General features: G+C 41.5%; 1 protein-coding gene across 2 annotated transcripts in view; it reads right to left on the reverse strand.

Moving 5' to 3' along the window:
* The window catches only part of TMEM181 (transmembrane protein 181), a 33675-nt gene extending 10011 nt beyond the window's left edge, over window positions 1-23664 (reverse strand). Inside the window, exons 1-10 of one of the 2 annotated variants that reach the window (XM_058801097.1) lie at window positions 23534-23664; window positions 11869-11972; window positions 7900-7955; window positions 6552-6642; window positions 5894-6012; window positions 4719-4838; window positions 2722-2802; window positions 1675-1774; window positions 830-960; window positions 129-220 (exon numbers count right to left, since the gene is read on the reverse strand). In XM_058801097.1, the coding sequence (XP_058657080.1) occupies window positions 129-220; window positions 830-960; window positions 1675-1774; window positions 2722-2802; window positions 4719-4838; window positions 5894-6012; window positions 6552-6642; window positions 7900-7955; window positions 11869-11972; window positions 23534-23664 (1025 nt within the window). Of the gene's footprint in view, window positions 1-128; window positions 221-829; window positions 961-1674; window positions 1775-2721; window positions 2803-4718; window positions 4839-5893; window positions 6013-6551; window positions 6643-7899; window positions 7956-11868; window positions 11973-16623; window positions 16711-23533 lie in introns of those variants that run through there. The other variant, XM_058801098.1, reaches the window with a different exon arrangement.
* Window positions 23665-23912: the final 248 nt, after the last annotated feature.

The following is a 23912-nucleotide window of genomic DNA, read 5'->3' on the forward strand; positions in this document are numbered from 1 at the left end:
TGAAGAATTTGAACTCCATTCCTGTATCACAATCTGAGCATTAAGAAACAGATACACCAGGTACACACAGTATTCTCATTCTTGAACACTCTCAGCTCATATTGCACAATACATTTGAAATTACTCACGTTTGCCATATTCCCAGTGTAACAGAGGCCAGCCACAACAGTCCAACAATAAAGAATTTGGGCAGATAGAAAGTCAAGCACTTCCTTTCCCCCTGTCAAGAAAACAAGAGTGTGGTGAAAGTGTGAACCCATACTTCAGATTTTATTTGTTCTTTACAAAGTAAAATAACTGTCATCTTTGTTTCACTCAATGTGAACTGGATTAAGAGACTTATCTTTTGTATTTTAATCCTGCACAAGTGACTAAAGAAGACATTATATTGTATCATCATTTGTGTTAATAAGATGAATTAGAGTTGGAGCATCCTATTTATAAGGTCCCACATATTTCACTGATAATGCAAATACAGGCATAGACTCCAGGATTCCTATTTCTCTTATGTAGTATTTTAAATTAGTTTAAAAAAAACCAATCAACTACCACATACAACATCAAAACTCTTCAAGCAAGAATGAAGCATAATGGCATCATAATTCTGACAACTATCTCATCTATTGCATTTAGGCTTGGTTGACTCAAAATAATCTACTTCACCATAAATCATTCTAACTCCAAAGCTTCATATGTCACATTGTACTTTATGAATAAAATAAATGTTTGTTTTCTAAGAATTTGATTTCATTTTTGTCACCTTTTGAGAGAACTGAACAAAACAAGTCCTGTCTCCTCAGTAAGTAGAAGATACTGTTGCATCTCTTACCTGTACTCTTATACCATGGTAAACACAAAGCCAGAACAACAACAATGCACACAGAAACAGTGACTGGAATAGATCATCCAGCATTCCAGGAAACCAGCTGTTCACCAGAAAAGAAAGGGGGAAAAATGGATCTGTAACAAAACAACAACATAAAAAAGGCTAAACAGAGAGAAAAAAAGCCTTTCAGTATGAAAAGTAAAGCAAAATCTAAGTTCAGCAGAACAAAAAAAAAGCCTAGATTTTTTCAATTTACCCCAGTAAATGAAACTGGAGCTTCCTTTATTTTCAATAAAGTAACAAAGAAAATGGTGCCTCCAGCAGCAATCCACTCTGCTGTAGGAATAATCTTGAATGGTTGCCAACATTTCTAGAGGATTTTAGGTTTTATTTGACTTTCTATTAAACTACTGTTAATGGTGACAATCTAAAAAAATATTGTATAAATAAGATGCAAATATTCTTTTGGTACTGCTAGAAAGTGCAGAATTTTTTTACTGGACCAAAAGTAGCCTCCATTTTTAACTAAAGTGTGAATATCTGAAAAATGAAGACAGCAGACAAACAGAAATTGAAAGGTTAAGTATGGCAAGCACCTCTTCCAATCAGAGCTTTAAATAAATAGTTGACATCCATGTGACTGAGAAGAACAAAATCCACCCACTCATGCCCTTGAATTTGCTACACTTGGAAAGGGCTGGTTTTTTTTAAATTTAGTTTTCTGATGCTTTATAAACAACTGCTTATAAGTTCAAGGAGAAATTCCATTTTGCCTCCTCTTTTTGTCTCTTCCTTTTCTGCTTCTGTTTTAAAATGGTGCCTTTCCAAAAATTCAAGGATACAACTACCATTGTAAAGCAGCAAGAGAGGCAGTAGGATGGACATCCATTTCTGTTCAATACCCCAGTCTCTCATGGAGAATTTCCGCAGGGAATGTGCAAACAGACACTGTAAAACAACAACAATTTGTAAGGAAGGAATACAGCCTTCAATGGTTTAACCAGAGCTAGGGCAGAGTTGAGCACACTGCCAAGGCTACTTCATGAGGCCTTTGCACTGAGAACACTGTAAAATGAACACTAGGTCACCTAGTTTCTATTTCAAGTTTGCTCAGTGACCCCAATGCAAATTACTTTTTTCTCAAGTAAGCTGGGAAGTGAAGCAGCCAGTACCTGAAAATCAACAACATATGAAGAAAAGGATGTTGCCTTGTTACTGATCACACACTATCAATGACTTCCACTTGAACTCACTTTCTAAAAAAGCAGATTGCATTTTATATTCACAATTACCTGAGCAACATCACCTGAAAGAAAAATGCTACGGAAGCATGTAGTACTGTGGTGTCCCTATTCTGAAAGTTCAGGATTTTTGATTTTATGTTGGCTTTTTTTCCAAACACTTCTTTTCCAGGAGCCAAGACAGGTTAGAGAGGAGACATCACCTAAATCATAGCATAATTTAGGTTGTAAGGGACCTCTGGAGGTCATCTGGCCCATGCTCACATGCAAGGCAGTGATAACTTTCATATTAGATCAAGGTCAAGCAGCCCACACTCTGGCCATCCTGTTCCTGAGCCTACCTACACTGCAAAATAATACTTTCCTTTTGTCATCACAATCTCCTTTGTCTAAGCAATTTTTTTCTGTTTAATCCAAACCCAGAGTTTAGAAAAACAAGTTTTCCCACTTATCCTATTTTCTTAATATCCCTTCAATACCACTTGTAAAAACATAAAAGCAGCAACTACATTAATATTTCAGAAACATTTTTACACCCAGTCAGTGACATGTCAACTTTGCTGCCTGGGGTTAAATTCCTAAACACAGCATCACAGAGCACTGTTATCAGCTGTCTACACAATAAACTCCAGAAAAGCTGCAAAGGACTCTTACCGTGACCATAAAAGTAAGAACTACAAAGACAAATCGGAACCAAATCTCCACTTGGGAAAAGGTTGGATTGTAGGTCTTCCACTACAAGAAAACAGAAGAGCCCAATGAGTAATATTCTGACAAACTACATATGACATCAATAATCAGCACTTTACTGCAGATACTGAAAAGTTCTGTGGCTTTTCAAAATTTAAAGGTATAACCAAATTCCACTGTGTCACCATGGAAAAATAAAGATAAATTTGTAATCACAGGACAATCTGACAAAAAGATAAGAAAAGCAGCCTAATAACCTTGCTTCTCTTTTATCCTGCCACTTCCTAACATAGTGCTGTCTTATGTAAAGCACTCTCAGGACAAATAGGATAGTCTCCATTGATCTCACTGCACTTTCAATCAAAGTCTGAATGCCAATAAATGAGTAAATCCAGTGTGTTGCTCTGTACTACCAGGGTCAGATGCATAAATTGATAATGAAGAAGTCAGAAAGGTACAGGTGTACTTCCTGTCAGGAGTCTGTTCTTAAAGCTTACTCACTTGTCTCAGAAGTTCAAAAAGAGAAAATTATGTAAAGGAAGGATAAGTAGCTTACCAGAAACACAGAAATCTTTACACAAGTTAAGGAGGAAAGCCTCCTTCTTCTACTCTAGTTATTAGAAGGCATAGATATTAATTATAACATGTCAGTTTACATAAACTCTGCTCTGTTGACAATTTATCTCATACCTGGCATGCTTCTGAAGCCATTTTTGAAATGTAAGCTCCCTGGCAAACACATGCTCTGCTCACCTGAACAAGCTTTACCTTTCAATGTATTAAATCTGTCAACATCTGTCTTGTCTTTTTAAACTGTAAATGTAGAACGAAAATTATATGTAGAGAAACTTATTATACAAAAGGCAATCCATTGATTTCAACTGAGATCACCACAAACAATTGTAATAAAGAAATAAATGTGACAATTTTAGTTGCTGCAGGAAAGTTTGGGTTGAAGTTGTTTTGGGATTGCATACAGGTTTGCCTTAAAGGCAGCCTGCAAAGGAAGATAAAAAACTGTACAGCTATAAATGCCCCAATACTATGTTCTATTTTGAAATCTGGAACTAAAGAAAGGGTTTGCAAGCCTAGGGGATTTTTCCCCTTAGAGCTTTTTTTTTTTTATTATTATATTCTTTAAGCACTGGAGTATTAAAAATACTAATATTTAGAAGTTAATTTGGTATGTTAAAAATATTTTTCCTTTACAGGAAAAATGATTTTGGTTGCTACCTGCTCTGACACAGTGAATGCTGTATACAGGTAAATATACCAGAGTAATCTGTATTATAAACTTGGTTTAGTTCCCTTTTCTCCCAATGCAAATGTTTCTAAATGGCTTTCTGGAGTCAATCAATACACACTATATAAAGCACTATTAACTGAGATAGTTATTCCACTGGAGAGCATTTGAGTGAATTATTTTAGTAACCTGCTTGTGTTAGCTGAAAAAAACCAATTCTCTTCCTCATAAGCACAGTGCTCCTCAAAAAAAATCTCTTCATTTTCCTTTGACTTAGTTAAACCTTTCCAGTTCACACTTTTATGAAGTCTGGAAAACTTTGCTAATTCAAATACACCTCCTGGAGAGGCTGAAAAAAAAATACCATCCTGCAGATAGGCAGTATCTCTATAAGCAAATGCAGAAAACTGGATGTTCTAATCTAGCTTGCCTATTGTAAAAAATATCTCCCAGCATTCAGACTAAATTTATCTATTACAGAATACAGCAGCAGTAGTTCTGAGAGAATTTTTTTCCTTTTGGAGTTAAAAAATTTAGTCTTGACCCTTATCAACAGTAAATTCTATAACAGCTCTGACATCAGTAGTGACAGAAAAAATAATTTTTATGCATTTTTTTATTTATCTTCAAAAATCTGATACTTTTTTGTTACAGTTAAAGCACACTTTAATACAGCATTAAAGAGACTTCTTTTAACAGACTAAACCTTTAAACTTACTGTGAAAGTAATATTCTGGATGGTGGATGCTAACTTGTTCCGATCTTCAAAGCTAACAAATATGTTGTACTGAGTGTAGTTCAGGTAGCCCAGGTGAGCAACAATGATTTCACTGCATTTCTGTGAACACACACAGAGAACAGAAATTAGAAGTCTTCAAATTATTCCAGAATATGCACTGTTAGTATAGGCTGGAAAATTTGCTCCTAAATGGTCTAATATTGATGATATTTATTATATATCTCACCACTCTCAGTCAGTCTAATCAAGACTTTCTTGAAAGGTACCAGAGAGAGCAGAGGAAACTGCTAAAGTGAGTCAGGTGGATCAGTGGCTGAACAATAAACTCAATTAGAAGTGCCAGCTTTTCACCTGAGCCAGTGACAGCAACGCTTGCAGCACCAGGATGGAACCAAATAACTCTGTCACTAACTCACACTGGTGAGATGGGCCTACCTTACACTAACTCACTTAAAAAGTTAACAGGAGAAAAGCGAATTATATTCTCTCTTGACTGTGTAATTAAATCTAACGGAGCAGTATTAATTAATTTCTGCAAATTTCATAGATATGTACATGTATCTATATAAAAAGAAAATACTTGATTTACTATATATGCTTATCATTAAAAACTTCAGCTATGTCCTTCCTAAAGAAGGAGAAGCTGTTTTGAATGTCTTCAAGCTTAAAAATTTCAGTGAAAATTACATTAGAATCTCCAAATGTTTCTTCACACTGGCAAAAAATGTGGCTTTTTCAGAACACAGTTGCCAGCTGATTTCAAGCAGATTCTACAAGGTGTTGGAGAAGAATTTTTCTCTCCTCAGGAACCCCATATCAAATCTTTTGCTACAACATCCCTTTCTTCAGTGCTGCTAAACCTGTTTAGGTGACTGAACAGGACCCCCTGCTTTCCTGACAAAGAGTAACTCTAACAAGAGGAGTCTGTAACAGTCAAAAGACACAAGTCACAGAACTGAACAGAAAAATGATGGACAGGAAGGTGACTTGTCAGCATTACCGCCTACGTTGCCATTACAAATAAAACTGTCCTGTAGAGTCTTTCCTGAGACATGTTTAACAGGTAAATTCTTATTTGCAAATTTGTAAATTAGCATGCACACAGATTTAAAGAAAATGCCCTGCACCAGAGTTTTGTTTAAGCAAGTGCATACTTGTGCACAAGTGAGTAACCTCGTCCGATTGTGAACTTGGTTGTTAACGTATGGTGTGCTTCCATCCTTCACCACTCCCAGCACTCTGACTGTCATAGTCACATTTTTCTTGAGGGATACTGCAATTAAAACAGCAAACATTAATCTATTGCTACTTGCAGAAATTAAACCTCAAATAGAGTTCCAAAATTGTTTAAAACATGCTATCCAAATACTACTCAGACTTACCAGCTATACATTACTGGAGTAGGGTACAGTATTTTTATACATAGGCCTGTACTGAATCTACAGATTAACAATTACTAATAAAGTATTTCTCACATATATCCAGGGAAGCTGTATTGAAAAATCAATACCATTACAATCTACACATCTAATTTCCCCCAAAATGAAGAAGGAAATACACAGATTATCTAGATACTATTGTTTTCACAAAAATAACAAACAATTTGTCCCCTACTCCTGTTGCTTACAATTCAATCAGTGCTGTCCATCTCTTTATGAAGGGAGGGGGGTGAGGTGGAAGAAAAGCCCATCAGAGGAGAAACCCACCAACCACAGCCAGAAAGCAACAGGATCATGTGTGTGACAGATGGAATTAAAGGTACAACAGACAGGTTGCTATAGCAGTTTCCTGAGAATTAGGTCAGATTCTCACCATCGTGCTGATCCAACTCAACCACACAGGTCAGCCACAGCTGCTGGTTGTAAGTTGACAGTGGTGGCGAACTTAAATTAAATGGCTTCAGCTGTAAGAAACCCCACAAGGTTAGCACAGCCATTACACTGCTACATGACATATCTGTAGCTACAATAATGAAAGGCATGATAATTATGTTTGTGACAATGTTTTTGAGAAGAGATTTGTATGTGCTACTCTGTGGACAGCGTGATAAGCATCTCACAAAGAAGTCTTCCACAGAAGTAGCTTAAACAGCACACATATTTTGCAAAGCACTGAAGTAAGGAAAGGTACAACTACCTAAACCTTATAAAAGCAGCAGCAATAAAACAGAAAAGTTCAGATGTGAAAACCAAAATCCTGGGGCCTAGCTTGAATTTAAGAAATAACATTTAGAATTTTACATCAAAAGCCAGATTTGTGGGCCTTATCTGCTACACAGTTTTAAACTTTTTAAACTATAATTACAAAAAAGTCCTATTTTGCACTAGGTTTTCTAAAAATTCCCCACTGAGTTCAAAAGAATCAAAGGTGTCATTAACAGATAAAACCTACATGCAGGAAAGACTTCTCTAATGTGAAACCAAGATGGGCTTCCCACCCACAGTACTGTATCAATCCAAACACATATAGGTGACTGGGAGGTAAAAAAAAAAAAAAAAAAAAAAAAAAAAAAAAAAAAAAAAAAAAAAGCAGTGTCCCGGTGTATTTAAAGGAAATGCACTTAAAAAAAAACACACAAAAAACCTTTTTAGCCCTTTCTTTCACAAAAAATACTTTGGACATCAGGTTGACAATGAAGAGTTAGACAAACAAAAATGCAAGAACTGAGAATCAAAATACAAAGCCAGATCCCATGTCTTGGTCACATGATAGCTAACAATTAACAAGAAATATTTCTTTACAGATGATAGAAAGGGAAATCACAAGAGAGATAGCATTAGTTGCCACTGAGTGCATCGTTTTTCAATGCATGTTCTCAGTTTCTATTTCTGAACCCCTACAAGAATCTCCAACATTAATTCACCAGAGGAAAACTCACATGCTTCTTTATCAGAAACTGCTGTGCAGAAACACCCTAGAAATCTCTATCTGACCTGCTCCCAACAGTAAGAGACCAGAAATTGCTGCTGGCTATTCATGAAGTAACACAGTGGTAGTACAATATTGCATGATCAGCTTCAAACTGGAAAGCACCACTAAGACATTCTGCAGTAAAAGTTTAAATATTTAAAATGACTGGGGGGGAAGGAGAGAAATGTTTAACATCACTAACATCAAATAAAGCCACTCATATAATCCAACAATATTTAGTAACTCTTACCTTTAGGCTGTTATTTAAGTCAGTTCTTGCTACAGAAGTTTCAATTACATTAGGACCTACACAATATATAAGAAGGAAGAAAGAAAATAATATTGAAGTATACATACAAGCGATGATGTAAATATAGGTTTTCAAAAGACTGTACAAAATACCTTCTGCAAAGAAGGTAAATAGTATTCCACTTTTCAGATAAAGGGTAAAGCACTCAGATATCTCAATATAATTTATAAATTTGACCTGCATATTCCTTTAAGCATCTCTGCCATGGTATTTCTACACATCATTAAATAAAGTAAATTATAAGTCAAGAACTCCACATCAAAAGCCCTGAATGTGTACTCTAAACTACTACAATTTTAGTAGTAGTTTTTTATTCATATATATCTCTATCTTTATCTATCTATATATGTATATATATCTCCCAGGATTTTATAGGAATGCAGTCATGAAAGCACTCAGCTACAGAACCCCCTTGTTCAATCATCTGAGGCTGCTGAGGGCCATGTCCAGTTAAGTCTTTAACATCTTTAAGGACAGAGACTCCCACAACCTGTCTGTGAAACCTGTTCCAGTTTTTAACTACCACTACAGTAGGAAAAATGTCCTAAGATCTAGCTGGAATTTCTTCTGCTCCAGCTTATGCTGCACCTCTGAGAAAAGCCTGATCTTCTTTGTAACCCCTGATAAAGTGGCTCCAGACAGTGGTACAATTTCCCTTTAGGCATGTAGGAGCACGAAGTACTGAGGACAAGAAGAATGCACATGTGTTTGTGTTTTTATGTATACAAAACACACAAGGAGTAAACCAGGAAAGTGACAAGGAAGAGCAGGAAAACATCTGTGTCTACACAGCAGGCTGTGAACACACAGAGAAGATGTATGGCAGGTAGGGACATGAGCAAGACATATACACCTGCACTTGGGCTAGGAAGATCCTTCTGTCCAAATGGTCTCTCTCTGTATATATTTAGTCCGGCAATTTAATGGATTTTTTTAACCCTCAAAATATGCTCTTTCAATTGCAAGCTCAGTACTAAAAAATTAGGCAAGAAAAGCAGTTTCTCACAGACCAAACATTTCAAAGTTACTACAAAGAAAGAATCGAAAAGAAGGAAGTTTATAAATGAGCAGCATAGGATCACTCTGTCCAAGATGGATTAGCTGTCATGACAGCTCTAAACATGCAGCACTGCTTGGGCTCCTACAACCACTCTAATAACAATATTAACCATCTTACAGACTTAAAAGAAAAAAATTAAGAATTTCAGCCATCACAGCTAGACTTTCATATAAGAATTGCAGTGCAACATCACTAACAGCCACTCACTATAAAGTCAGTTCAGCATCATTGAACTTTTCAGCTCTCGAGTACATATAAACCAGATTTTTGAAAGGCATTTTTTGTTTTAAAAAGCAAAACTGAGTTTCAGTAGGTTCTCACCGTTGGTAAGTCATCATATATCAGTAATTAGGTCTTGACAAAACAACTAGAAATAGCCTTTTTAAGGGTTTTTATTTTCTTAATTGTAAGATACGAACCAATGTTGGCACAGAGAAATCACAGTCAAAGTTTTTAAGAACAGCAACCAAACAAATAATGAAGCTCTAGTGCTATAACTGCTTGTTCTCTAGCAAGTGATAAATAAAAGCTTTTGAAACAAAATGATGCTGTGGCTGTGTTACTTACAAATGGAGACTAATTTAAATACTTACTGTTTTTCTTTTACTCTTGCTCACTTAACATAATAACAGATAAAGGCAAAGAACTACCCTGAGTTGATGAACTGCACAGCTACCAAAATGAGTTCTGCACCTTGGATTTTCTCTGAACTTGTCTCACCCCAAAGATAACACAGACCCATTGTGAAAAGAGAAAGAAAGTGAGTGCAACTTGGAAAAAAGTCCAAACAAGTCTGTGTCTGCTTTGGGTTACAGGAACTGTAAGAGCAGCATCCATCTCCAATCAAACTGATTTCTCAGATGAAAATCAAGAGTTCTGCCAAGCTTTCCAAACTGCAGGTACAGATGTTGGGTGTGGGCAATGGCACATTTAAGTAGCACAGAAAATATGGATGCATCTCCCACACTTTCATTTACTTAGTGGGTTTGGTGAGCTTTACTCAGATTGTACTCTCTAACGAGGGACCATTCTCTTGTTAGGGCCCCTCCCTCTACTCACAGGAAGCAAGCAGCTGTCAACAAAAGCTGTGGGGAATATCACAGTAATTGTTCAGTGGATCTCCTCCCAAGGTAAACAGCATTCTTTTAAAAACATTTCAGTTATAATAATGAACACTGTTAGCCAAACTGTCCAACAAACCAGTCTCACAAGGACAAGAATCCCACAGCCATGCCAGCTCCTGAAGGGGATCACAGGCAAGGCCTGGGACCACAGCATGGTACAGATGACCAAGTGCTGGTTACAGCAGACAAGTCCCCTGGGCCAAAGGTGACCACAGCACCAGATTTCTCTGCATGCAGACACAGTACACCAGCACAGCTCCCTCTCAGGTTCTGCTACTGATCAAGAACAAAACACTCAGTTTTCTCTTCCAGGAGCATTGCCTAGTCTTACATAAAACAATTTTCTTTCATTTCTTGCAGCCTGGCAGTATAAGTACACAACTATAAATATTGTTCAATTTTAAAGCCAAATAGCCCAATTACACTAAATTAAATAATTCCGGTTTTCTCCCCTTTATCATAACATGCATTTTTGCAAATGTGTTGATGCAGTATTTTAGTGGCCAAATAATGCTCTTCAGCACCCTTCAGCAAGTCACAGGAATATCAGTGGTTAACCTTTATGAACTGAAATCCAGTTTAGACCTTTGGCTACTATAATAAATCAAACAGCAAGAAAGAACATTTTATTTCTCAGACAAATTTTATTATTGAAGGCTATTTTGAAAAATGTACTGCCTACAAGGCACAGATGGGCATAAAAAGCCCAAACAGCTGCCTCCAATTAACCCACCCTTCTTTCCAAGTCAGGCAGGGCTGGATGGCTCCGAGGCCTAGGAGCCCTTCTCACTCTAAAGGAGGTGAAGGACAGGGCAGAGCAGAGACAAACCCAACAGGCCAAAAAGTGTCAGAGAGGGACACACTGGACATGCTGAGTGATGTGGAAGTCAGCAGTAAAGCAGAGGAAGATGGTAGCAAGCTAAAGTAATTCTTATATAGGGGTGGGTTGCTTGATGAGCACCAGCCACTCTCCTTTTCCCTGTCACTTCTGTACTGATAAAGCTCTTCTGACAGAAGAGTATCAGTACATTTAACACTGCTAGGCGAGCACACTGACTTATTTTTCAAGTATGTTTTAGCCCTGGAAAAGCCCTCTGGCATGAAATAAAGAAGGGTCCCATGCTTTTCAACTCCCTAGTGACGCTGCATCTTTGTTGACCAGACTAGCACAAATCTCTCTGATCTCCAGGATGACTACCCAGGCTTTATGTGCTTAAGCCTCCCAGGTCATGTCAGGACTCTCACAAAGATCTCTGAAACCAGAGATCTAAGCTCATATACATTTGACAAGTGAAGTTCATATTTTTACACTAAAATATTTTGTATTTATATGGCATCTATCACCCAAGCATTTAGAAGGCTTTACAAACAGTTATGAGTTTCCTCACAGGAAATCAAGTATTAGCACTATTATCTTACATATAGAAATACAAAGGAAAACAATTAATGTAGCAGTCTGCTGAAAAATTATGTTGCAGTGAATCTGCTTGTTTCCTTTTATTGTCTCTCCCCTGCAAAGCAGTTGCAAATACCAAGTCTTTGTAGGCACTACTTCTATGAAAAAGTGAGATAGAAGAAAAACTTCCCTGTCTCTGTCAAGACAAAGGCTTCCTCAGACATCTCAGGAGCAGTAAGCTCATTAGCATTTAAATACATCTGTAAATACCAACAGGTTTAGACAAAGTATATGAGAACTGTAATCTTTTAAAAAGAGAACATCCTTACCTGCTATTCCTATGAAGACTGTCAGACCAAAACAAATAAAGAATACTACAAAGACCAGAACAAAATGCCTTTTGGACAGCGTATACAATCGCATCGGGGCCAGCCTACAGGAAGCAAAAGAAACCACAGAATTAGTGTCTGTCATATTTCTAAAGGGACAGTAAATAAACTCCATTCATTCTTCAACAAAGAAAATTAAACCAAACACTGAGGTAACATGTAACACTAACAAAAAATATATTAATGCTGCTTCACAGAGCAAAGATAACAGGAATTATTAAACACATGTATATATGCACACATCTGTGCTCCAAAATGTATGAATTTTTTCTATTGTCCTAAAACTTGAGCAACAGAAAGCCTTTCTTAAAGGGAGAAAAGGCTGTTTGTGTTATTTCATACATTAATAACTTAAACATCCAAGACCCTATGTCTCCTGCAATGAGAGCTCAATCTAAAGGGACAGACATCACTAACAACTCAGTTACCTGCACAGGATCTTGATGAGCTGTCTATATCCTATAAATATATTTCAACCTAGCAGAATCATCCCTAACAAGGAGCAGGGCAGAACTCCAGATCTGCTAGATCTGCATGCTCAGGCTTTGAACTCTTGTCTGAGCTCCACCAAAGCTTGGGAAATAAAAACCTGAACTCAGGTTTGCAATTGGACACCTAAATACAAATACACATACAAGCAATGACATCTCCTGCACTATGCGTTGGTGGTTATCATTAGGGTAAAGACAAAACGGGGGCAGGGGTGTGGTGTGCATTGAAAATACCAACTGCATTCCCTGGAAAACAGTTCTGTTAGCCTAAGGGAAATATGAATAAATAACTAATCTTACATAAGGTGGACAAATCCACCATGCTTCAAAACACAGCAAACATTTCCTCTTGAGTTACACCAGAACTGAGCCACCACATACCTGACTTTCCACTGCTGTTCCAGGAGGTATGATCATAGGAATCTGTACAGTTTACATGGGAAAGCTACAGGACTAGGGGGGCTGATGGGGGGGTGGTGGTGTTTTTCAATACATTTGTAGGAGCACCATCATGGAAAGAAATAAAACTTTAAGACTTTAATGACAGCACTCCCTTTTAGCTTGCAATAAAACTTCTTTCTTCTTTTCACCAGCTGAATGGTGCTCTTACTGGTTCACCACATTAACAAAGAATTGCAGAAGAGGTGGTGAAATCCTCCCCATAAGCCCAGCCTGAACTCTAGGACCAGGTACCATGAGCTGCATGCATGGCAGCCCTTAAAGCAAGGCAAACAATTCACTTTAAACCACTACAAAGATTTAATAACAACAACCTCTGTTTTCTTTGAGAATCACTGCATTTTCCCCAAATGAAGCACTACCAAAACCAATTTGCATTATTTCTTTACTGTAGTTTGAGAGATTCAAATCTTTATTAACACAGAAAGGAGGTGGGGAAGGGAGGAAAACCCCACAGAAGTAATGAGAACTGCAAGCAAGAAGCTGCAAATGTTACAAGCCTGCACAAACTGGCTGTGCAAGACTCCAGGCACAGCACCTGCAAAACACTTGCCACACACCTTTACACACAGCAGAAACTCTGCATCAGTCTAGAGGTCAGAAGAGCTGACTGTACAGCCAAAAAAGGCAAACCATACGCGAAACAACCAAGTAATTACCATAAAAGTAATATCAGATCAGCACACAGAAGCCTCATAGACAAATAGGGTTTTAAGTTGACTTTTAAAACCACAAATAGAGGCATTTCAAAGCAGAACTTGTCTGCACAACTTTTGCAGGGATGCAACTGCAGTATTTTTATTACACCAACGTCTTAAAACCTCAGCCTTCATGCACTTAAACCATGTTAAAGCTGTTAAATCTGTAATAGTTCTAAAACAACTAATTAAAGTGCATTTTTCCATCAGCTCCAGGGGCTCCTTCAGTTCCACAGATGACCTGGTGTCCCCAAGTACACCAAGTATGGGATATTATCTTGAGATACCAAAGTATTAATCTTAGCAAGAAAATCCCTGACATATAAAAACAGTACATAAAATGTGGACATGCCTAAATTAACTGTAAGAGTTCAAGTGGATACCAAATGCTTCATGGCAGAGCACACACTGAGGATCTCTCAACACAGGAAAGTCCATGGCTTGAGCACAGCTGACAGCTGGAAGGGTACCATGTTTGCAGTTATGCATAACATACACTTGTGCTGTCTGAACAGCTCACATCTGGGCATCCACTTGACAGCTACAGGCTGATGCAGGATACTTCTGACTTGCTGTGCATGTTCCTGGTTCTTTTCAGAACTTCCCTAATTTCAAAGTTTTTGCATTGCAGACATTTCAAAATGCATGATGTGGACATGAGAAGCAGCTCCCTCCCCGCACTCCTTACAGGAAAGCCACCAGTTCCTCACCCAGGCAAGAGTGTTACAACCACTGGCAATTAGCACCTTGGTTTACACAGAGGCCAGAGGAGATGTGAGCTTTTGAAGAACACGTTCCAGACATTGGCTCATTCTTTATTCCAGCTGCTCTCCAGATGGTGAACACCTAGTAGTTGGAATGGGTAGGTGTACACCTACCTCCCCCGCCAAGAGTGGAGACACAGAGAGCAGGGACACACCCCGTGTTTTCCTTTCACTCACACCTGTACTACTCAAGTCTCATTTAAGCCCCGGACCGAATGTGCTGCTTTAGAGGTCAGCAAGGCAACGTGGACACTTTTAGTCACAGCAAATGCAAGAACTCAGCCAAACCTTAACTGCATTTCTCATGAGGGCAGGCCACAATTTACAGCATTCCTATCAGGTGATGCATGCTCCATTGCCCCTTGCTGCAGCTGCAGAACTTCCTTGTGCAGATTTAAGTGTCTCCTTGCACCTACCACCAGCTGACACACAAAGCAGGTCAAATCACCTTCCCCTGAGTTCACTGTTTAACACCTGCCTTTTGGAAAGAGATTACATAAAGTTTATGAACATACCTAAGTGCAAGTTGGTGATGCCCCACTGAGAGCCTCTATCTTACATTTGAAATGCCCAAGAAAGAAATGAAATGTTGGAAACGCATTTATAGGAAAATCAAAAAAGATTACTCCCTCTGGATGCACCTGTTCAAACAAGTAAAGAATTGTGCTTTGCTTTACCAAGCCAAGTGGAAGATACTTTAATCAGCCCAACCACAGCAGTCCAAAGCTCAAGACCAGGCATCCAACTGTCTGCAGGTCTTTCAGGCAGCTTTTACCACCTACACTCAGCTTTACCCTAATTCAGAGTGGTTTATAATTAACTTTGTCTGAAACTGACTGCAAAGGAGGAGAAAACACTGAGATACAAACAGAGAAATTGTATACTTACATGTCTCAAATAGCAGTCAGTAAAACTAAACTGCTCTAGTGCAGCCTGTGAGAGTTAACTTTGGAAACACACACTCAAAACTACTGCAATCTTTCAGGAGCCATTCATATGTGAGATGTAAAGGAGGGTTACATCTTGCTTTTGGAGTAAAGACTAAAGTCTCCAAAGGGTCAGCAAAATGTTCCTCAGGATATTCCTCACCTTCAAATCATTTCTCATGACTGCACAACAAAGTCTTTCATGAAGACCATCATGAGAAACAGAGCCTATTATATAGCAGTTTTCGCTAAAGACTGACTTTAAAGAAGGGAAAGCTGTGGTGAAACTGAGATTAAGCAGTATGTAGGCACAGAGTTGATACTAAAATCAGAAATAGCTTGCTTTTATGCACAGCAGCTTTTCTAGCCTCAACATCTCTGCCTCCAAATGCTCTTCTCTATTTTAGGCTCTCTCCCAAATAGAACCATCAAATCCACTTTGATTTGAATAATTATATATTCTACCTACGTTGACAGTACTGGGGCTATCCATACACCCTGCACTTGCTCATGGTTTAAATACATTGCCGGCTTTGGTGTCCCTCAGAAGACCTTGAATTTCTTCTTGCAAATGTATTCCACAAGGGTTAATAGCTAATAAGGCAGCACGTGAATAGACAAAAAGAGGCATAAAATTAACATTGTCAGTACTACATAGAACATCTACATGGCAACTGACAGATAAACATGGCTACGCTTTACCTTTGTATGTGTGCACAGGGTGGGTTTGGCTTTTTTGGTTTTTTAGTTGTTGTCCGTTGTATTCATTTAAGTCTGAATAATTAATCACGGCTATGGCTCTTGGTCATGCATTTCATGGTCCATGCCAAGAAATATCCGGGAAAACAAGTTTTTTCTTTTTCTTTTAACAAGCAATCTGAGAGTGAAGATAGCGGGGTTGGGGGGAGGTTTTATTCGCCATGTACAAGGCAAACTCACAGCGTTCACCTAAAGAAAAGGACAGTCACCCTCGGGGCTCTGAGCGGCGAACCACAACCTCAGAAACATTCATTTAACCCTCGGCGAGCTGATTTCCCTAGCGAGGATAACCTGTATAAACCGAATTACACTCAGGCCGCCCAAAGAGACTGAGGGCTCTCCCTCCCTGGAGATACCCGAGACCCGTCAGGACACAATCCCGTGCCGCGTGCTCCAGGACGGACCCTGCCGGAGCAGGCGGGCTGGACCACACGCTCAATGACCGCGGTGCCTTCCGAGCCCGCCCGTTCTGTGATTCCGTCAATGACAACACTCCGCTCCTCCCTCACAGAGCGCGGTTTGTGCTCCCGGACCGGGACCCGGGCGAACCGGCGCCCCTCAGGCTCGCGCGCCCCCCGCGCCCCCCGCCCCCACTCACGGCTCCATGGCGGCGCCGCGCGCGCGCTGCCGGCACCTCCTCCGCGCGCCGCCGCCGCCGCCGTGGCACAGCCGGCGCCGCGCGACGCCTTCCGCGTGCGTCACCGCGCGGCCGCCACGCGGCCCCCACACGTCACGGGCCCCGCCGCGTCCCGGCCGCGGGGGAACAGAGGCGGGGGGGCGGGGGAGCTACGGCGAGCCTGAGGGGACACGGGCCCGCGCTCCGCCGGGGCGGCGGGAGAGAGACCGGGAGAGACCCGGTGTGGGAGAGGGAGAGCGGGAGAGATCCCTCGGGAGAGACCCCTCGGCAGGGAGTGCGATAGGGCGCCAGCTTATCTTTGGTGAGCCGGCTTGCAGCGCCGGCACACGGCTGGTCCTGGCCTGCGGGTTCAAAATGACAGTAACACAGAATAAGAGAACCAGCTAGGTTGGAAAAGGATCCGCAAGATCAGCGAGTGCAGCCTATGACCTAACACCACGGTGTCTGCTACACCATGGCACGGAATGCCACGTCAGTCTTTTCTTAAACACCTTTAAAGATGGTGACTTCACCATCTCCCTGGACAGCCCGTTCCAATGCCTACTCACCCTTTCTGTGAAAATATTCCCCCTAATGTCCAAGCTGAACCTCCTCAGGTGCAGCGTGAAGCCATTTCATCTTGTCCTGTGTCTGGTTCCTTGGAAAAGAGACCAACCCTCACCGGGCTGTAGAGAGCTATGAGGTCTCCCTGAGCCTCCTTTTCTGTAGACTAAACACTCCCAGTTCCCTCAGCTGCTCCTCACAGGACTTGTGCTCCAGACCCTTCCCCAGCTCCGTTGCCCTTCCCTGGACATGCTCCAGCCCCTCAGTGTCCTCCCTGCAGTGATGGGCCCAGAACTGATCATGGGATTTGAGACGCAGCCTCACCGGTGCTGAGTACAGGGGGACAATCCCTGCCCTGCTCCTGCTGGCCACACCATTGCTGATCCAGGCCAGGATGCCATCGGCCTTCTTGGCCACCTGGGCACAGCTGGGTCACGTTCAGCTGCTGACCAGCATCCACAGGTCCTTTTCTGCCAGGGCACTTCCCAGCCACTCTTCCTCAGCCTGTAGCACTGCCTGGGGTTGTGACCAAAGTGTAGAGCCCAGAGTTTGGTCTAGTTGAACCTCATACTGTTGGTTATGGGCCACACATGTCATTGTGTCAGGATAAAAGCAGTATTTTCCACATTTCTAGTGTGTTTTATCAGTTTGTGCTGTAGTAGTAGCAACCCCCGGTAGCAGAGGGAAATTTAACCGTATAAACAGAAAATACTTGGGACACAGAAGTGGTTCTGAATCCAGTCTAAACCTGTCAATTTTAGGCAAAAGGCCCAGTGTGACGTATCCATGCTGAACACTCACATGTTTAGTGCCCACCTGGGTCATAACCAATTTGTTTACCAGCTCTTTCAGTGGAATTAAAATGCTGTCACTGCAGTCATCTGCACAAAGCTTTGTGGTATTCAAGGGATGTGATTGATGTGTTGTGTTTGCAGAGAATTCAGTCAGCTCACGAGCAAGAGAAATTAAATCCTAGGAGTAAGCGACTACTTTAAACACACTATGTAATAAAAATCTCTAGTTCACACCCAACAGTGTTCTGTTCTTGCACAATGTTAAGATAAAGTTGGATTTCTGTTCTGAATTTCTGTTAAATGTCCTAAGACTAGTCAACAAAGATTGTCAACCTGGGTAGTGATGGCAAAGAGTAGGAAGGTGTAAGGGTTAGCCAAACTATGTTTTGTACTAATTTTTGATAACTCTAACATCTGCTCATAGAAAGTCAGCACCACAGTTACTAAAACATGTGGGAATACCTTATGTGTAGTCTTGAATGAAATTCAGAGTAACTGCCTGGCTTTGGTGTTTGTCATATACAGAAGGCAGAACCACTTTGGATTGACCCCCAAAGAAATGCTTAGATAGATCAGTCAACAAATAATTTAAAAATTATCTCTTCAACGGTTAAATAATTTCATTAAAAGCTTACTTAGATGAGTCCAAATGCAATGGTCTTATTGCATTTCCTTTTTAAAAGTACGTAGGATTAATAATATTATTAATTTTATTCCATTACTCTAGGGGCAGTTATGTCATTACTTGTGACCTCTGGGACCCAATATACCACTCTTGTGTAACACCACTGAACCTAAAAACATGCTGGGAATTAATTTAGTCATTGATACTGGTATTTATCCCATCAGTGATGGGATACATTTACAGCACTGATGATCACTTGGCAATCTCATAAAGACAGCTGCCTTGAGAAATACATAGTACCAATTAGTGAAGAAAAGGTGTTCACACATTTTAAATCAACAAGAGTTTAAACTGTAGACAGGAATTAACTGGGGGAAAGAATATAAAGCTTTGAGTAATCAGGACAACTTAACAAAGTGTATCTGCTCGGAACAAGTTATCATCACTGCCAAGCCACAATTGGCCATTAGGTCATGGATGACTATGACATACATTGTGCTGCTTTCAGCACACTTCAGGCTTCTCCAACAAGTTCTCCCCAGCCAGAAGATGATGGAGCAGTGCTTACAGCATCTGTGACCATTCCCAGTGTTCTGGGAAGCGTGGTTATGGAGTTATGACTCTCTGCAGTTACAAGTCTATTTATGTGCTCACAACTGAGCTGTTCCAAGGACTGCTCCAATCCCTCTGGCACTCAGGTGTCTCACTAACTTCAGTTTATTATCCTCAAACCAAAACTATATTATTCTCATTGAGTAGGTAGGAAAACTTGAAGCACAGAGAGTCTGAGCCTTGCCAAAAGTCACTTGGAGAACTGTGTGGGTGGCAGAGCTTGTAATCCAGCTGACTTCAAATGGGATCACATTTCTCTTTGCTCTCTACCAACCTTCGAAGGATTGTGAATACACTGTAAACATATACATTTCATGCTATTTTTTGTAAAAATTTTGGCACTGAGTTCACAACCTAAACACTTGGTGGGAAGGCACTGTGAAACTCCTCTCTCTTCACAGTCAGTCAGTCTCTGCTTCTTCCAAGAAGATGCCACTGAGTGCCTTGTCTGACCTGCTCTGGGATGAAATAGTGCAAGCAGCTGCTGTCTGCCTCATTGGTTGTAGGAGCTGGACAGTGTGTGATGGATGAATGAGGCTTGCAAGAGAAGCAGACTGAGCTGTCAACAGGAGGCTAAATGCTCACTCAGCTGGGATTCTACTTAAACTGAACACCTCAGCACTAAAGCTGTACTTTCATGGCCAGTTTACACTTTCATGGCTCACAGCTACAGAGTCACAGCTCCAGTGACAACAGGTGAAATCCAGCCTCTCTAGCTGGAGCTCTTTCAATTTTGCCAACACTCATGTTAGTGCAGTGCACTGATGAATCAAATAATGGAAATCATCTGAGTTAAAGGTCACTTAGGAATCAGTTGCTCAGTCAGTGTGCAGATAAAGGATTAATTGTAGGCAGATGAGGAAAGAGCAGAAATGTGTGACCAGGGAAATGAGAGCTATGATGGCTTTTTCCAGCCACAGAGCCAGCTTATGGCAATTTGAAGCAATCATAAAGCTACAGTGTTAGTCTCATCCTCCTCTCTGTTTCAAGCCTTCTGGCCCTAGCTATATACTTCCCATTGGGGTTTTTCAGGTTCTTCCGATTGCCAGGACCCTGAAAGAACAAGAGAAGGGTACCAGCTGTGGCTCAGAGCAGCCTGAAGATCCTGCCTGGGTCAAGGCTGAAGGCAGCATGAACCTTCCAGGAATTAGACTGGGTCTTGTTGACCCCACGGCTTCTCACAGACTTGCACTTTAGCCCTAGTAGAAGATGCATATTGGTGTGAAGAAATGTATATTTTATCACAACAGCCTTCTCTGGCAATTTGAGGTTTCTCCTCAGAAGCACACAGGTACCAGTTCTCTAAGGAAAAATGAACAGCTTCTCTTTATTGCTGAGTCAAATGATGTGGTATTCTCAGGTCTTTTTGCCAAAGGAGCAGAACCACAGTCAGTGAAATTTTCCCATATGGTTTGAAGATTGTCTGTGTAACATCAAGCATTAATTAAAGCTGCAAGTTAAAAAATACTTTTCGTGATGTCCTATGTATAGTATTTTCCTTTTGATGTACAAAATGTCATATTACTACATTATAGGAGTTTAAAGTTTATCCCTTGTGTAAAGCAGGGCAGATTGAAGGACATTTATCTCAGTCTCAGTATTATTATTAAATTCAGCATCAACACTGTGCTTCCCTGTATAAGCTGATTGGCCAGTGGGACATGTTCATTAACCTAGAAATTGATTTTTCAGGAATGCCATGTTGCAGTTATGCAACTCTGATGTCAGACCACAATTTGGACACCCTCCTGCTCTTCAATTCTTCAAAATGTTTTCAGCAAGCTGGACTCTTCAACACCAGCTAGGTGATAGAGTTATGAAATTCCCGCTGAAAAATATCTGTCAGCTGACTGGGAAGCCTGGTATCTTCTGGTAAGCTTTGGTATCTCACTGCTAGCACGTCAAAGAGATAAAAATGTGTTTTAGTAAAATTGGTACTAAGCTGTTTTCATAGTCTAATGCCTTAGAGAAGCAGGGGAGTTGCCACTTGAGAAGTAAAGTCTCCACTTTAAGTAAAGTTACATCCCAGAGTGTGCTCATTTATAACCTGAACCAAACGTCCTGAGTAAAACAAAGAGGGACAAGAGGATCAAAAATCTAATTCTCCTTCCTGTAAGTGGGAGTTGCCTGTAAGAAGATTGTGTGGTAGCATCAAGGAACCCTCCTTCACACCAGGAATCTAAAAAGCAAGGTGCCATTGCTACATCCACCCATGGTGCTGAGGGGAAGCACTCACCAGAACAGCAGGTATGCAGTGGCAGTAACTCACTTTACACCAGGTCACTTAGGTTAAGATCTTGGGAATGCAGGGAATTACTAGCATGACTTGTAAGTCAGGAAGTATTATTTCCATGCTAAGAGTCCAGTATTACTCCATTTCATTCTAGATGACCTGCAGCTGATACCTCTTGGGGTATTGTCACTGAGGAAAGAGCAGTGTAGCACTAACTCTGCAAGCTCATTTGATTCACTGAGGTAGCAACTTTTCTTTTCAATGCAGAAAGTCCCGCCATACACTCTTAAGTCATAAAAATGAATTAATAATAGTTTATCTTGGAGAGCTCAGGATTCTTCTAGAAATAAAGCTGAACAAATGCCTCTCCCAGGACCTCTTATTTGTTAATTCAACAAGTTAATGCCTCCCGTCTTTCTCCATTCTAGTACCAAAATTCCTCATTGTGCTGCCAGATGCACACAGGTACATACATTGCCATCACTCCTTATCACCTCCCATGGCTTCTTACACCACACTCAAGTGTAAGGAACCACTGTTTTGCCAGGAAAGACCATGGTTTTACTAGATTCTGCCAAGCTGTCAGTGTTTCCAAGCTCTGTGACTCTGTAGTCTTTGATGTTGTGAATAATGAGACAAACTCAATCTAATGGACCACCTGCCCCTTCGCTGGGAAGAACCACGTTCTGAAGTCAAATGACTTAAGCAGAACAGCTGGAGTGCTGTGCAGAAGCAGACTGCCCAGATGCACAGTAAAATAGAGCTGAAAGAGACCTTACAAGATACCTCATCCTTCCCTCTGTCTTAGGACAGCATCTGCCGGATCTAAGACTTTCCTGGGATGTTATTTGTCAAAAGTTTTTAAAACCCTCCAATGATGGAGATACTGGAGTCTCTCTGGATAATCCTTTCTTGTAGTGTTTTGCCATCCTTCCCATTCAGATTTTTTTTCTTGATGTCTAACAAGAACTTTTATTGCCTCAGTGAATATTACTCTGTACTGTTTTGTCCAAGATGAACATGAAGTTTCTCTTTACAGAAATTCCTATTCCTCCAACTTCAATGTTTGCTGTTTTAGGGGAGTAATCTCAAATTTTCCTCAAAGCTATGCTTTCAAGACTTTTGATTATCCAGATCACTGTCTTATCCTCTCTTCCACTGACAGGCCCTTGAAGTGTGGTGTTCAGAATTGGACATAGCTTGCACTAAGGTCTGGAGTGTTGACTAAAGTAAGTGGTGTAACTCTCACATCTTATGCTTCTGCTGTACATTTACCTTCTTCATGTGTGCAAGACAACGTCATTGTTGAAAGAGGCTATTTTATAAAAGATTACAATTTCTATACCCTTTTAAGACAAAAATGTCATATAACTCTTCCCCAGCTTGTATTTGTGTAGCTGAACAGCATCCATTCTCTGCATAGTTCCTGGCACCTGTTTCTCCTGATGTTCATTGGACTTTTTCAGAAACTTCCTCCAATTCAAAAATTCCTTTAATTTATAACCGAGGTGCCCAATACCCTTGGAGCCCTTCCTAGCCTTGTGTAATCTCAAACCATCCATCTCTCCAGCCATCAGTGGTCAGTCACAGAAACAGCAGACATAGCAAGGCTCTGAAGAAATGTGGGTGTAGCCCAGGCAGTGTATCTGTCCCTTCTGACCTCAACCTTTGCCAACCACTCTCATTTTCCTAATCTATTCTTACCCCGTTCCAGGATTGTTTCGCGGCTGCCTCTAGAACACATCCTTGCTTGCTACGGCAGTGGAAAAGCGGTAGCACGGAGGGACGCAGATGGAAATTGCCTGTGTATGGCTGTTAACAGGTGAGGGCAGGAAGAGAGGCGTGGGGCTGTCCGATCGGGGGGGGCTCTGCCAGAGCACATCTCCCGGGCGGAGCAGCGGGGCCGCCGGGCTGCGGGATGGATCCGGGCGCTTGCCCGGAGCAGCCCCGGGGCCGGGCGGCCGCTCCCGGGGGCCCAGCCGGGGGGTCCCCGTGTGATGCCCGGCACCCTCCCCCGCTCGCCCCCGCTCGGCCCCGCTGCCGGCGGAGCCGCGCCCGCAGTACCGGTAGTAGCGATCATCCTTGTAGGGCGTCAGGTCCTCCTGGATCTCCCGGTACGTCTCCCGCACCCGCCGGCAGAAGCGCTTGACCTCGCCGCACAGCGGGCTCCCGAAGGCGGTGAAATCCGCCTCCATGCCGCCGCCTCAGGCCCCGCGCTCCGCCATGGAGCCCCGCCGGAGCCCGCCCGGCGCTGCGCGGCGGGGGCGGCGCTGGAGCCGCAGCGGCGGCGGCGGATCGGGGGGGAGCGGATGCGGGAGCGGGGGATGCAGGGAAGGGGGATGCAGGGAAGGGGGATGCAGGGAAGGGGCCGAATGAAGGGGCCTCCGATGCAGGGAGGAAGGATGTAGGAATGGGGATGCAGCAGCAGCAGGGGATGTAGGGG

Source organism: Ammospiza caudacuta, chromosome 3, assembly GCF_027887145.1.
Source record: "Ammospiza caudacuta isolate bAmmCau1 chromosome 3, bAmmCau1.pri, whole genome shotgun sequence".
Taxonomy (NCBI): Eukaryota; Metazoa; Chordata; class Aves; order Passeriformes; family Passerellidae; genus Ammospiza; species Ammospiza caudacuta.